At 51.2% G+C, this 15,272-nt stretch overlaps 1 protein-coding gene across 3 annotated transcripts in view; it reads right to left on the bottom strand.

Moving 5' to 3' along the window:
* Positions 1-15,272, bottom strand: part of ADAM12 (ADAM metallopeptidase domain 12) — a 350,864-nt gene that overhangs the window by 100,254 nt on the left and 235,338 nt on the right. For all 3 annotated transcript variants that reach the window (XR_006299872.1, XM_043597829.1, XM_043597828.1), the window contains exon 6: positions 4,741-4,927. Coding sequence is in view for 2 of the 3 variants with exons in the window: in XM_043597829.1 (XP_043453764.1) it covers positions 4,741-4,927 (187 nt within the window). In the remaining variant the exon portion in view is untranslated. The remainder of the gene's footprint in view (positions 1-4,740; positions 4,928-15,272) is intronic.

The following is a 15,272-nucleotide window of genomic DNA, read 5'->3' on the forward strand; positions in this document are numbered from 1 at the left end:
GACTTGCGTGGGGGTGAAGCACACGGACAGCGTGGGGGGACAGCCTCCGGGCCCGGCCAGGACGCGGGCTGCAGAAACGACTGGCCGAAGAGGCGAGAAGCCAGAAGAACGGGCTCAGTCCGGTGAACTGAATGTTAACGGGACAAGTGGAGTTGAGTTCAAAACGCCAGTGGCACCAGCGAGATCTGTTATGTATTTATCCAGGGTCTTCATCGATTTGGGTCTTAATAAGAATCCACACCTGGAGATTCTGGGGGTTCGGCTCACACTGATGGATGCTCAGGACTCAGGGCCAAAGAAGCAGCTGTGGAACCGCCCCCGTTACCTACCAGCAAGATCTAGGAACGAACGACCAAGGGAGGGATGGATATGCAGATGGTTATGTCAGAGAGGAATTACGTGACGCCTGCTGCAATCAATGAGGTCACGTGGTTCTGGCCACTTCCGGATACTCCACTATCCTTAGGCTCTGCGGAGGACGGGTAGGATTATTGCCACTCCTGTCACCACCGCAACTGTGTCTTCTACCAAACCAATAGGAGAGGCTGTCTAGAAATCAAAAGCGGTAGCCCTGGCCCGTTTCCGAATGGCTACTTTTTTCTTTTTCTTTTTTTAATGTTTATTTATTTTTGAGCGAGAGAAAGAGCGTGAGCAGGGGAGGGGCAGAGAGAGAGGGAGACACAGAGTCCGAAGCAGGCTCCAGGCCCTGAGCTGTCAGCACAGAGCCCGACGCGGGGCTCAAACCCACCAACCCCGAGGTCGTGACCTGAGCCGAAGTCGGACGCTCAACCGACCGAGCCACCCGGGTGCCCCCGAGTGGCTACGTTTGAGGAAACACGGCAGGGTCTCCCCGACCAGCTCAGCAGCCTGAGCAAACACTGTTTGCCAGAGGAACTATCGCCTTTTGCATCTGAGTCATAATTACCCACACTAACGGAGGGGAACCGCAGCACAGATAATCCCCAAAGAGAGGATAATTCAAACACAATTTACATGTGCCTTTGGGCCGTATTATGTGATTTTCCTCCTGTAGCAGATTTACCAAGCCTTCGCCTATAGCTTGCTCAGGCCGGTGTTCAAATGAGCTTGCATTCTCGAATGGCTGGTTGATGGGCAGGGAAGGAGGGCGGTGAGTCTACAGGACAGCCGCGCGGCAGGGGCTCCGCGGGTTGCGGGGGCGCGATCTGACTGCGAAGCTGGAGACGGCAGGCGCCCTGCCAGGAGCAACCTGGGTCCTCACTAACACCGAATGTAGAGCCTTGTAAAAATGACAAACAATACCTCAGGCTCACAGTATAGCCAGTGCAAACCCTGAGCGCTGATTTATTCCTGCTGCTCCGGGCAGGAAAACGCACGTATCTGCAGAAAAATCTCAGCCTGCAAACCAATCTTTGCAACAGTCACCAGAAAATGCTGGGCGAAGCCGAGGGCGGTCACCGTAGTGCATACACAAGAGGAACAAGCCGCAGTGACATTGATTTTGTGGAGCATAAAAGAAGGCGGCTGTAAGTGAGGCAGGTGAGCGGCACGTGACTCGAACGTGCCCCTTTCGTATTTACCCGAGAGGCCGTCCCAGACCATCCCGCCCGCCGTTCCAGTTCCCAAGGATTCCCCTTCTTTGAAAATGACGCTTTTGTCTCATTTTCATTATGTAGATGGACTTGAAGTCACAGACATTTTCTCTTCCGTGAAAACAATCGCAGCGACTTCTAGAGCGAAACGTTGAGGACGGAGCCTTCGCTTTTCAATTTAAAGGTTCACTTACACCCCAATACGCACTGTTAACAAAAACGGCGCTGCTGGTCTGGTTTTCTGCCTTCCTCCTGAAGCCAGAAGGACTGGAGATTACGGTGCCAATCGTAGGTCGAGAGAGCCCTGAGCTTAAAGAATGAAAATGTGGGGGCGCCTGGGTGGCGCAGTCGGTTAAGCGTCCGACTTCAGCCAGGTCACGATCTCGCGGTCCGTGAGTTCGAGCCCCGCATCGGGCTCTGGGCTGATGGCTCAGAGCCTGGAGCCTGTTTCCGATTCTGTGTCTCCCTCTCTCTCTGCCCCTCCCCCGTTCATGCTCTGTCTCTCTCTGTCCCCAAAATAAAAAAAAAAAAAAAAAAAAAAGAATGAAAATGTGGCTGGCGGGTGGAGACCCAGGTCGTACTTCCGCACGGAATGGCAAACGTACTTGAGTGTCACTGACGCCGTCAGGTTGTAAATCTCGCAGCACGGGTGCCGGGGTCTCAAAGCAAAGCACCTCCAAAGCCAAATGCAAATGTTCTACTTGTTTATGGCTGGAAGAGCTACCGATGCATCACCTCCTCTCTGAGGTCCAGAATGGAAGGCAAGAGTGTCGCAAGAGTGAAAGAAACGTGCCCTGGGGACCACAGAGGCCAGACTTTGTGACTCCAGCTCTTAAATCTGTCACTCTACCGTGCGCGTGGGGGGGGGGGGGGGATGCAAAAAAGCAGGATGAAAACTCCCTGGAACTGCTGTAGGCAGGTGTGTGTAGGGGGCGGATTTTTCAAGCTTTGCTCCCTGCGGGGGGGGGGGGGGGGGACGTTCGGTCTCCACCACTGAGTCTCAGTGTCAAGGTGGGCCACAGTCCCAGACGGGGGTTCTTACCCTTTTGCGTGATGCGCAAGAGAAGGAAGAAGAGTGGCAAGCACCTGTCATAGAAAATCTTGTGAGCAGGGGCTCCCGGGAGGCTCAGTCGGTTAAGCGTCCGACTTCAGCCTAGGTCATGATCTCGCCATTCCCGAGTTCGAGCCCCGTGTCGGGCTCTGTGCTGACAGCTCAGAGCCTGGAGCCTGCTTTGGATTCTGGGTCTCCCTCTCTCTCTCTACCCCCCCTCCCCTGCTCATGCTCTGTCTCTCTCTGTCTCAAAAATAAATAAAAACATTAAAAAAATTTTAAAAATAAATAAACATTAAAAGAAAGAAAATCTTGTAAGCATATTAAAAATTTTTTTAACGTTTGTTTATTTTTGAGAGAGAGACAGAGAGAGAGAGAGAGAGGTGCAGAGAGAGAGGGAGACACAGAATCCGAAGCAGACTCCGGGCTCCACACTGTCAGCACAGAGCCCAACTTGAGGCTCGAACCCACGAACCGTGAGATCATGATCTGAGCCAAAGTCAGACGCTTCACCAACTGAGCCACCACAGCGCCCCTAAAATCTCGTAAGCATATTAAGAAATCGAGGATGTTAGGGTCACACAGACAGAAGACCAGGATGGAGAGAATCAACGACATCAAAATGAAGGCGAGGGGAACACTCTCTAGTCACAGCTGCGAGGGATATTTTACGAAGAAGAAATCATTTAGGATAATGTTTACTGGTGGAACTCAGACAAATGACTAGGAATGAACGAAGGGGAATGATATGTATGGAATGTTGAATGTTAAGCAGTGTAACATTCAAAGTCAGGAAAGACAAAATGTGCTGTCTGTTAAGTGGGACCCTGAAGAACATGTCCCTGGGCCATCTAATTATCACACATTTGACATCATATTTATGAATTCCTGATTTCTTGTCAAAAGGGGGACAGGAAAGCCAGAGATGAAAAATCAGGAAGTTGTTGACAACTTCCTATCTGGTTGTGCTCATTGAAAGGCAGGGCCCCCAGCCAGATGTGGCTACCCTCCTCCTTTTTTAAGAGAGTTCGCGGGGTGCCTGGGTGGCTCAGTCAGTTAAGCATCTGACTTCAGCTCAGGTCATGATCTCATGGTTCACGAGTTTGAGCCCCGCGTCGGGCTCTGTGCTGATGGCTCAGAGCCTGGAGCCTGCTTCGGATGCTGTGTCTCCCTCTCTCTCTCTGCCCCTTCCCTACTCACACTCTGTCTCTCTCAAAAAATAAACATTAAAAAAAATGACACCTCAGTAGAAAATGAATAAATTTGTGCATGTTTAAAAAAAAAAAAGAGTGTCCACTGTGGCCTGTGGGGCCCACATAATGCTGGACGTAAAAGGGTCAGGCAGTCATTTGGGGTGGAGGTTTCGTGGTATTGCACCACGGGCTGTTGAGGCCTCTGTGTTTCTGTCCACTTAGTAGGGAGGGAGGTTAGCGGCCCAGACTCCATCAGGCAACGACTCTTTCCACTTCTGTAGCAGAGGGAGAGACCTTTGATGAGCAGGCCCAGGAGCAGGTGGCCAGAAAACACAGAGAGCTTGGACGGTCTTGGGAAGGAAGGCCAGGCATTGGCATCACGGACCGGGCTAAGCAAGGCTCCTCAGCAGCCCTGCGTGGCCAGGACTCTGGTCACCTCTGCACGGGCACGCAGGCAAAGACCGGGAATGGAACGCAAATCACAATGAAGACCCTGTTTGTAAACAGACTGGTGGATGAAGAAACCTCCAAATTGTCTTTCTCCTGTAGCAGCAGAACTGCTTGGCAAGGGCAGGGGAGGACCTGTTCTCGCCTTGTTTACGGAGGCGGGTGCAACGGTGGGGGTGCGACCATGGGTCCGGGCCCCTGTCGGTTCAGACACGTAACGAAGGGTGATTTTGTCGGCCTCTGAGCCCGACTTTATCATCGGTTAATGACGCCGAGACTGACATTTGCAAAACAACGATGGAGGTTTCAGCATCTGGGTTCGCTCTGCACAGGTGATGGCAACCGCTCCAGATAAAGCGGGTAACTCCATCCCGCAGACACAACACCCAGACAGCAAAATTCCTCCAGATGCCCTCGCCCTGGGTGCCCCCAGCTGGAGTCCCCATGCCCCCAGGAGCACGGCCTTGGTGTCCCCTACCCTTCTTGCCCACGTCTGGGAGGGCGGTGGGAGCCTGGTCTCTGCAGCCGGGGCAGACGTGCCGTGATGTGATCCGCAGGACCCCCAGGTGCCTCTCAGGTTCTCCACCGGGAAGAGCTTGTACTCATTGGTTTCATTTTTCATTGGTTCCAAGAGATACGTGTTATTTTCAAATGTAATAAGTCCCCTGTTGAAAAAGAAAGAAGGAAAAAAGTATATAATTTTTAAAGGTAGCTTCTTGTTTATGGCCAAGGCCCTGTTCTTAACAAGGGAAGGAATGGCAGGAGAAAGGCCAATTTATTTATATCCTCGGGTTTTAAGGCCATTTCTGTGCAACATGTTTGCATGGATTTTCTTCTTGCAAATATTTTGAAAACAATCTGGGAAATTTTTTTGTTCAAATATTTCATGGTAAAGAATAGACTGCATTTAGCCTCTCTCTATTTATTTTTTTTAATTTCAATTTACAATTTTTTTTTTTTTTTTTTTTTTTTACTGGCAAAAAGGGTTGAGAGAAACGCTGTTTCCTCTGCCTTGGAAAATAACTCTATCTGAATTAGCAGGTGTGATTCAGGAGGGAAATCTTTTTCTTTAAAGGCAAATTCCTGCATGTGAATTATTCAGTCTGGTCTACTACGTTTCCTAAATATTTGAAAGGATTCTGATGTAAGGTTGAGCACCCACTTCTACTTATTTGTGGGAGACGTGTCAACAAAGGAAGCAGTGTAAGGGTACAAAGCATTAGGACTGCTTCCTGAAGGCTGAGGTCTGTGACTTGGCTAAAGGTGGATCTCTCTTTATAGGAGAGAGGACTGCTGGGAAACATCCTGGGCCTGAGGTTGACAAGGCGGCCTTAGGGGTCTGGCAGTCTGGGTGTAAGGTCTAGCTCTGCTACTTACTAATAGTGTGAACTTGACTTCTTTGACCTTGGTTTCCTTACCTGGCAAATGGGATAGTAATACCTATTTCTCTGGGCTGCTATGTCATCTAATGGAAACTTCTAGTCCTGTGGACGCCATAGATCAGTGCTTAAATGGTAGCTGTCCTCTTTGTTATTAACAAGGGCAGGTCCAAGGATTAGGCTTCTTTCTATTATTCCAAATCTGGAATAATTCTATCTGTTATTCCAAAGACTGACAATTTCTGGAAGGTCCTGTGCTTTGATAACACATTTGCCCACATACTGGCCATCCGTGACTCCCTGATAGGACATATAGCATTAATATGATAAATACACTTCTGCGAATGACAGTAACTCCTTAATTACTGAAGTAACTTCAATACTTCAATACAAAGGAACTTTGAAGTAACTTTTCGATCTGGGAATAAAGGTATAAATTCTTTTAAAAAACAGGCAACTTTGTTACACATTCTCTGCCTTGCAGAGAGAGAAGGTGGCATCATGCCAGGGAACACGATGCCCGTCTGCCCTTCTGGAGCACGACAGAGCCGAGACAATGTTCCGCTTTCCAGAAATGAGCAGCGCTAGCCTAAGGCGGTCAGCTTCCTTCCGGTGTTAGGGGAACACTGCCCTACATGATGGTTTCTGTTTCTCTCTTTTCCAGTGTGGGACGATAAAGTAATTTAAAAGGCTCTTCTTGGTGTTGAAAGAAGGATTTTCTTTGGAGAAATGGCAATTTGAGTAATAGTAAATTGGCAGCTTTAAGACTCTTCCCACGCAATAACGGAAGCTTCTAGAGACTTCCATTATTTAGCAAGGTAACCACAACCTCTCCGCTAGAGAAATGCCTAACACGTCATGTGAGATTTATCACATTGTAAACAGACACGTCTGACAGAGTGAGCCTTAACCTTTTTGGAGACCTGAACCTGTTTATACCCTTCTCACAAAAATTCACACAGGCACATGTCTATGATATTTTGCAGGTCACGTCAGAAGATTCAGGACTATGGATGAGGTCCGCAGGCTCAGGTTTCAGGCAGTAGTTCTAACACACGGTTCACACTGCCTCAACACAAGGACGCCTCAGTGCTGAAGAAAGAGTTGAAAAAGCGCATTGCTCCATCCCTCTTCTCCAGAAAACCTGAGCCTGTTTCCACAAGAGGGACCTTAGAACATGTTCCTATGTCATTCATTACTGCTTATTTCGACTCTTCGTTCGTGCTGTGCTTCTCGTTTCAAAATTTTAGCACATGCGCTGTTAAAGCAAGTGCCATCTTATACTTATGGATGGCCCATTTATGGGTGAATAGTCACTCTTCGAGTTGAATAGAATGACAGTATTTCAGTACTCACATAGGATGGAAGGAAGAGGTCTGAATGAGTCACATACTTATGTTGAACACAACCGGTGAACAAATACACTCTACTCAGTTCATTATTATTCAACTGGTTTACTCTACCAGTCCAATGGAATGAAGTTATGGGCAGTGGGAAAGAGCAAGTTCATGTCTGGATGCTTGTGCCCCAATTAATGTCTTCATGTGTCTCCAGTAGACCGTACAGATAAGACTTTGGCCATCCTCTCTGTTGGGGCGGCTTGTATCTCTCTTCTTAAAAAGTTCCTCGTGAAATAAAACTTAGGTTTTGAAGTTTGGAACGGGTAATGGGGGATTTTTGTTTGTTAAAGTTGACTTTAAAGAACCTAAATTAAGACAGAGTACTTAAAAAATAGGCCAAGGGAATGCGGAAAACAAACACACTTGGAGGGAAAGCATAGATTTGCTAAAATACTGACTTTCTTGCCCCAAAACAAAGATGATCCCAACATTTCACTTCATACACCAACGTCTTCTATTTTGCATTAGATTTAAATGAGCTGAACCCTCACAGTAAAACATGTCACCAAGTTCTAATCACGAGAAACAAATTACTGAAAAAGTTTTTCTACTTTATGGAAAAATTTTAGAAATTGTCTACTTAGTCATAAAAATGTTCTCATATCTCCTTTTATCTTTTAAGTCATCCAAGGGCCAGATGTTGAGAAACTGGGGTGAAGGCTTTCCCTTTGCTCCAAACAACTCGCAGCCTGTAATGCAGCTTAATTAAATAATTGCTTTGGGCTGTCTTGAGTATAATTAATCATTTAGCCCTAGAGGTTGCTGGAAACAACAGTGGACACAAAACTCAAGGATTCAGGGTTTCTGAGATGTAAAATTTTGATGTTCTCACAGCCCTTGCTGGCCCCGAGCTAGATAAGCGAGTGTAATTTAAGCTGAATGTCATAGATATTTAGTTGTAAACTTGGAGCTGGAAGTATCTCGGAGTATGGAATTTAAATCCAGCACACTCTGAAATTGGGGCTTTTTTCCCTGGCCAGAGTCGGGGCAGGAAAATGAAGACCATGGGTACCTTTTCCAGGGAAAGACAGGAGGATCCTGGACCGGCCTCCATGGTGGGGAGCGAGGCTGAGATCTTGGGCAGTGAGTTGAGTATATGAACGGAGGAAAGCGGAACAGAAAGGCATGGTTGGGGGATGATGAGGGCCACCTGATGGCACTCTGGGCTGTGCTCATTGCCTTGATCACCCAATGGATCTGCACCCGGCTGTATCTCTGGCCGTGATCTTGACTGTCAAGGACACGCAGGTGGCTGGAGGCAGAGCTGGGACCCGTGGGCCCAAGCCCTGCGCCTCTCAACCCTCACGCCTCCTGGCTTCCCTCCAGCGCTGTTGTGAGAGGGAGGTGGGGCCTCTCGTGAGAAGCACGAGAAGGAAAAAGAGCCAGAGAAATGGAGTGGCTGCTTTGAATATAGGCAGGCCTTCCTTAAAAGTTTAAAATCGTGGTGTTTTTCCTTCAACGGCAACAAAGAGGAATCTATTAAAATTTTAAATTGACTTTGTTAGCTCTCAAAGTGAAAACTCAGGAGGCCTATATTTCCTCCAGATAAGTTTTTGTTTTTCTCAAAATTCAGTTTTTAATCTCCAAAGCAGTGGCGCATCAGGCAATAACACAGCCTCCTGCTGTGGTTCTTAGTATGATCTTTCTTACGACTCCCGGGCAATTCGGAGAGTGGCGCGTGGATTTTGACTCCCTGTAATAAGGCAACGATTAGAATATGTGAATTATCCGGACCCGGTTCCATGTTCAACTGCTAATTGAATTTTCGTGGGGAAAAAAAAGACTTCTGGTCTCAATATCAGGCTGTCAGTCATAAGTTAGAACCGCGGTTGGCATGAAATCTAATTTCAGTCCTTTCCTGGGGGAGCCCATGGGTAAAAGTAATATCCCACCTCACGCACGCTGGATACAGTGATCGCAGCGATGTTACTGAACACGCAAGCCCCGTTGGGCTTATTTCCAACGAGTAATTTCCATGAGAACGACTCATGTACAATCAAAACAAATAGGCAGTGTCCCCTACTGCATGCAAAGCCCGGGCTAGCTAAGGTAGAACACACAAGGATATCTCACCCATGGTTCCCGTTTCAAATGTAATTCACGTCCGGGTTTGGGAGGCATGACAGAAGAGGTAAAACGTTAAACTATTATAAAAGATTTTAGTAACAGTTGTGACTGGCACATCAGTAATAATAATAGCAGCTTACGATTTATGAAGAGACCACCCCGTGAGTCAGGCTCCTTTTTAAAAACAACAGCTTTATCAAGAAAGGATTCACATACCATTAAGGTCACTCTTTTAAAGCATGCAACTCGATGACTTTTAGTACGTTCAGTGCGTTGTGCAAACATCACCACTGGTTCTAGAATGTTTTCATCACCCCCCAAAAAGCTATGTACCCATCAACAGTCACTCCTTATGCTCTCCCGCCCCATGAGCCAGGCTTTTGAATCCCTCTGTTTTCTCTAATATTTAGAGCAATCTTTTTAGAGCAGGTATCATGAGCCCCTTTCACTAAGAGGAAGCCAATGATAAGAGTCCAAGGTCACTGTAGTGGGTTGAATAGTGTTGCCCAAAAAGATATGTCTAAGTTCCAACAAAGGTACCTAGGAATGGAACCCTTGGAAAAAGGGTCTTTTCGGGTGTGATTTTTGTTCACGATCTCAAGGTGAGCTCATCCTGGATTCACGGTGGGCCCTAAATTCAATGACATGTGCCCTTAGAGAAAAAGGAGAAGATAGGGACATGGCGGGGAGGCTACATCAAGGTGGAGGCAGAAACCAGAGTGACACCAGCCAGGACACGCCAAGGGTTGCCAGGAGCCGCCAGGAGCCAGGAGGGACCCACGGTGGATCCTCCCTCCAGCACTGCTGACTCCTTGACTTCAGACGTCCGGCCTCAAGGACTGTGACAGAAGAAATCTCTGTCGCTCTAAGCCCCCAAGTTCGGGGTCGCTCGTCACGGCAGCCAGGCAACTCACCCAGTCACACGGCTGGTCAGCGGCACAGCCGGGAAGCCCCAGGTGGACGTGGCTCCCAAGTCCATCCCTCGTCCTTGGCCACACGGGGTGACCGGCCTTCTCGCCTCAGTCACCAAGGACTCGCGCCGGGGAGGCCACAGCGGAGCTCGAGGGCAAAGGCCGCCCACGGGATGGGTGGCCAGCCCGGTGCTGACAGAGGGAGGGGTCACAAATGGCCTGTGTGAGACACGGGGCCTTGAGGGGAGTCTGGGAGGATGGGGAGGGCTTGGAGGGCAGGTGAGTGGCCTCAAAGGAGCAAGAGTCGAGGAGAGAGAAAGGTCAGAGAGCGCAGGTGAACACTGAGGACACGGGAGGGCGGGTGCAGACTCACAGTGGGGGCCGCGGAAGGAAGGCGGGACACACGATGCAGGCTTTGCCCTCTGCCTCCCTCCTTCTCCCTGGCTTTGGCCTTGGCTGCACCACGGCCTCGTCACGTACCGGTCTGCACCCTCCGTGCGCACTACAGTGTGCCTCTGATACAGCTTCGGCCTCCTGGCCGCCAGGACTCTGCTCTTGCTGCGTGTCCCCTCTTTCCTCTGCCTGCCCCGCCCCCACCCCACGACGCGCTCTCAGATTCTGCAGTGTAACCGTTGGCGGCCACCCCTCTGACCTGCTGGGATGCCAGCTGCTTTAAGGCCCGGGCCATGTCCCGTTCCTCAGCGTCCCCACCTGAAGTCCTGTCACCGTTCCCGTGGCTGCCCTTGGCTGCAGTGACCTTCCGGGCTGGCGCTTACCCCTCACGGCCCAGCCCAGCCAGACCTTCAGGATCGCCCGGCATGCTGGTCCCTTCCGTGGTTTCCCCTGCGGTTTTGTGGACGCCCCCACCTCACAGCCCTCGCTGCGTGGCATGCAAATGCCATCTGGCTGCTTTCCACGCCCAGGGAGTATCTTCCTTGTTTGTTTTGGTTTCCCTGGCCCAGCGCAGGGACTGGCATGGCCAGTGGGCCACCAGTACGTGAGCCGGTGAGCAGCGGGCGTGTGCGGGAACCCTGGCACAAGCGCGGGAGGGGCGAGTGGGCCGCAGGGGAGCCGCGTGGCTTTGCGTGCAGTGGGGTGGCAGGACTCGCGTCAGGCTCAAGCCGCGTTTTTGAAACACGACCTTCTGGAATGTGCAAGATGGCTGTGAAGGAAAGGGCGGAGGCAGGAAGCATGGGTGGGAGGCACCGAGACATTTTTGGAGCAAGGGTTGATCCAGGGTGGGGACGGGGAAATGGGAACAGGAGACACTTTATGCGGAAGCGTGGGGGGGCCGTGAGCACGACGGGGGCGGGGGGGGGGTCATCAAAGGTCGCTGGGGGCCAAGTTGAGGCGCCAGAGGCGGGCTGGACCTTTCATGGAAAAGAGGCAGGAGGGGAGCCCATCCAGGGACTGAGGAGTTTGGATTTGGAGGTTTTGGAGTTTCGAGGCAGAGTGGAGCAGGGGAGAGCCCACACTTGACCTTGGGTGAGGGTCACCCTCACCCTTCGGGAGGGACACCGGCGCCACCCTGCAGAGGGAGCGGAGGAGCTGTGACCCCAGCACTGGCTGCCACAGATGATCCTGCAGGACTGAGGACTCAATGTCCCCAGGGGAGGAGGAGGCAGGGACACGGAGAGCCCCGACCTGCGACGGTAGGCGTGGCCATGGGGCGGAGGGCAGGCCGCGGAGGCCAGCCCCTAGAAGAAGAGCGAGCAGAGGGTCCCAGTGCAGGGCTCAGGGCCGGGTTGGCTTCACCTCCACTCCCTGCCAATTTCTCCGTTAACATGGCCTACTGCGCTCCAGAGATTTTTAAAACAATTTTGGACAGGCTAGGACTAAGTGTCACCGACCACTTGATGGCTTGGGGAGAGCACGTTTATGCCACCAAAGGTGACTGGACACCTACAACAGGGCAGGTTCTACGTTGAGCCCAGGGCCCTGCCTGCCTGGAACTCACGGTCCAGCAGACCGGAAAGTAAAGGCGAGATCATCTCCGCGCACCTGACTTCCTGGCCCGTTAGACCATTTCGCCGCAGGCCATTTAGGTTGAGCCATGAGGTCTGTAAAAAGCCACATCTGCCCAGGTGAGTGACCAGAGTCAAGCGATGAGGCGCCGGGAAGGGCGGTGAGCACACGGCACCGGACGGGCTAGAGGCCGTGGCTCATTCCCAGGCTGCCTCGCTCCCTCCGTCTGCGTTTCCTCCTAAGATTCCTTTCCCTTCTCACCTCCTCAGCTGAGATTTCCGCTTCCTTTCTTCAAATGGGTCAATTGAACTTGTTTGTTAAGTTGCAAATAATAAAATAATGATTCCTCCATTAAAGCAGAGGGTTTGTTTGTTTTCGTTTTTTACAGTGTCTGTCTTTGCTTTAAATTGCAAATGCTTACTTTCCTTAGAATGGTTATTTCTGATTCCGTGGATCACGACACGGTCAGTGCTGCCCTTTGAAAACTAAGTTGACTTACTATCTTTCGATAGCATGTGGCAAGAAGTGTTTCTGCATTTCGTGCTATACTTGATTTCATTATATAAAATCTAGTGTGACGATTTTATATCACACGGTTTAAAGGAACACAACGATGTGTGCGTTTATTGGGGGTAACACATAGACTTGCATCTGAATATTTCTATGGAATTGGATTTTTGAAAGCATTTTGTACGGTCTCCCCCACTGACGGCCAGTGCTAAGAGCTTCAGGTGCTACAAGCAACGTATCAGAAATATTCCCCATCCTGAAGGTCCTTACAAGGTATGCAAACGTATAGCGAGATATACCAGTCAACTATCAACGGAGTGAGGAAGGATGGGCGCTTTAACACACAGATGTGAGCAGATATTTATAAAGTGTCGGCTCGCCCCTGCTCCGCTCTCCCTCAAAAGTCCAAAATGTCCAAATCCAAACTCCTGGGTCCCCGGATGGGCTCTGGGGTCGGGGCAGGGCTTCGTGAAGGAGGCATCATTTGACTTGGTGAAACTTCCAGAGCCAAATGGGAGGTGGGGAGAGAAGCACGTCCCACGCAGAGGGGCAACCAGGGATAAAGATGGCAAGAACTGTGAGGCATGTTCTGGAAACAGCTAGAAACTAGTGCGGCTGGGAAGGGGGAGCTTCCTCACGGTAGAGGACGACGGGGCTGCAAAAGAAGATAGGCTCCAAACTGTGCAAAAGGCTTAGCAGGACTAATATGGAACGAGGGGTTAGCCAGACTTGGGACTGAGGTGGTTTTGCTGGACGCAGCCGAGCGACCCCGGGACCCCACTTCTGCATCTGTCACCTGAGGAGTGTGACACCCACTGGCTGTGGTGAGCGTTGCACGAAGAATGCAGAGCCCTGCATAAATGCAGGAGATGCCTCCCTCCCTCTCTCCCTCTCCCTCTCTCTCAACAGAAGCTGGGAGGAGGAAAGCGGGGACAGTGTCGTTTGCTGTGGGATCGGCATCTCCCAGCCGGGGCGTCAGGACGGGGCCCCGGATGACGGAGCCTCTCAGCTGCTCCGCACCGTGGTGGTGATAACTCTGGCCTCCCCGTCGTGAAAGCAGAAACTGTAATGATGGACGCAGTCTGGCGTCCCCCGAATGTCACCACCACCCCACGGGATATGTGTGCATGCACGTGTGTTAGTATGTGCGTGTGAGCACGCAAGTGTGAGTGTGCAAGGGCACGGGTATGACGGTGTAAGTGTGCGCGCGTGTGCACGTTGCGCCCCAGGATCCTAAACCCCATGTCGAAGTACAGTTATTCTCATAACCAATGCTCGTCTGCAACTCTAGACGGCAGTTTCCTCATCTGTCAACTGAACGGTGGGCTTGAGTTAGGTTTAAGCCGAATTTCAACCACCACGCCTGCAGGCGATGGCAAAACTCTTGGCCAATCCCCAAAGCGTGAGCCCCCAAGACTTGTCGTGCCAGACGTGAGTCGGAACCGAGCGGGCCGAGCGAGGGAACCAGAAATGGTGCCAGATGGTCCCTACCCTCAAGGAGCTCCCGCTGCAGGCAGAGAGCAGGACTGGGATGGGAAGGTGGCATTTACGAATCAAATCAAGACACGGGGGAGTGTGCCGGGGCCGGGTGTGCGTCCTGGCAGCTTAGGGCCTCTCGGGCGGGAGCAGGGTTCTGTCCCCGGCAACGCGACAGCTGGGTCCCCGCGCTCTGCGGCCTGGAGGAGTCTCTGATGCTCACGGGGGGCCCCTCCCCCTGAGGCAGGTGAGGTGAGGGGTGGGGGGCCAGGCACCGAGCAGGGAGAGCAAATGACAGATCAGAACGTCAAAGGAGAATCCCGCATCTTCACCCTGAAACTGCACCGACGAGGACGGGGCATTTCGGGGCCACGTGCGATGTAGTAGAAAATTAACTTAATGCCTGAACTTTGCACTTGGCTTGGAGTCCTTTCGAAGCAGGGACAGACTCCGCGGCCACACTCACTTTTATGGCCCGCTTTCCGCCTTGCACTGCATTCCCCTCGATTAAAGAGCTCTTTCCTTTTTTATCCTGCTTTCTACCTGGATCTTTAGGCTTCTCTCTCCTTATCGTCCTCCCCACTCAGCTTCAAATGAAGAAGGCTGACTTGGTGGCTTGTCCCCACTCTTCTCTCCTCAGGGACTGAGTTCTCCTGGCCGGCCCAGGTTTGATCGAGCCCTTTGGAAGCAGAGCAGGGTGTTCCTTCTCCGCAAAAGCAATCTGCTGGCCTCCAAGTCATGTGTCCCCTAGGACATTTGAGTTTCCCTCCACAGTCCTCGATCTGAATGTGTTCTGGGGTCACACCACACTGAATTTAATTTTGAATCCCTATTTTCTTTCTCAGAATCCACCGGCTGGGGCCGTGCTAGCTGCCTTTCTCCTTTAGCGCCCGTCTCCATTGGTTCTTCCTCCAGTGAGAGCAGTTGATGGAACACAGCCTTTTCTCTGGTCTGATTCTCCACTTACGGGATCTCAAGGTTGACTACGTGACTCCGGAATTTCTCTGTCGATGCACGGTCTGCTGCTTTTGTAACAATGGCATAACGATCTGGGAAGTCAAAATTCCCAGGCGCGCCATCTCCACTTGGGGCTCCCCACCGCCGCTCCCACCCCTCTTGGTGGTCGACCCCAGATGGCCCAGTACCTGCTCTTCTGACTTTTCCTGAAACCCCAGCCACAAGTATTTGACAGGGTTCCTCTTGGTCACATGAAGGTCTGTGCCAAGCGCCCGGGAGGGAACACTGTCCAAGTGCCGGAGACGAGGAGGGGTGCAGGCTGGGAATCGGACACCGCACAATCTG

The sequence above is a fragment of the Prionailurus bengalensis genome, chromosome D2, assembly GCF_016509475.1.
Source record: "Prionailurus bengalensis isolate Pbe53 chromosome D2, Fcat_Pben_1.1_paternal_pri, whole genome shotgun sequence".
Lineage (NCBI taxonomy): Eukaryota > Metazoa > Chordata > Mammalia > Carnivora > Felidae > Prionailurus > Prionailurus bengalensis.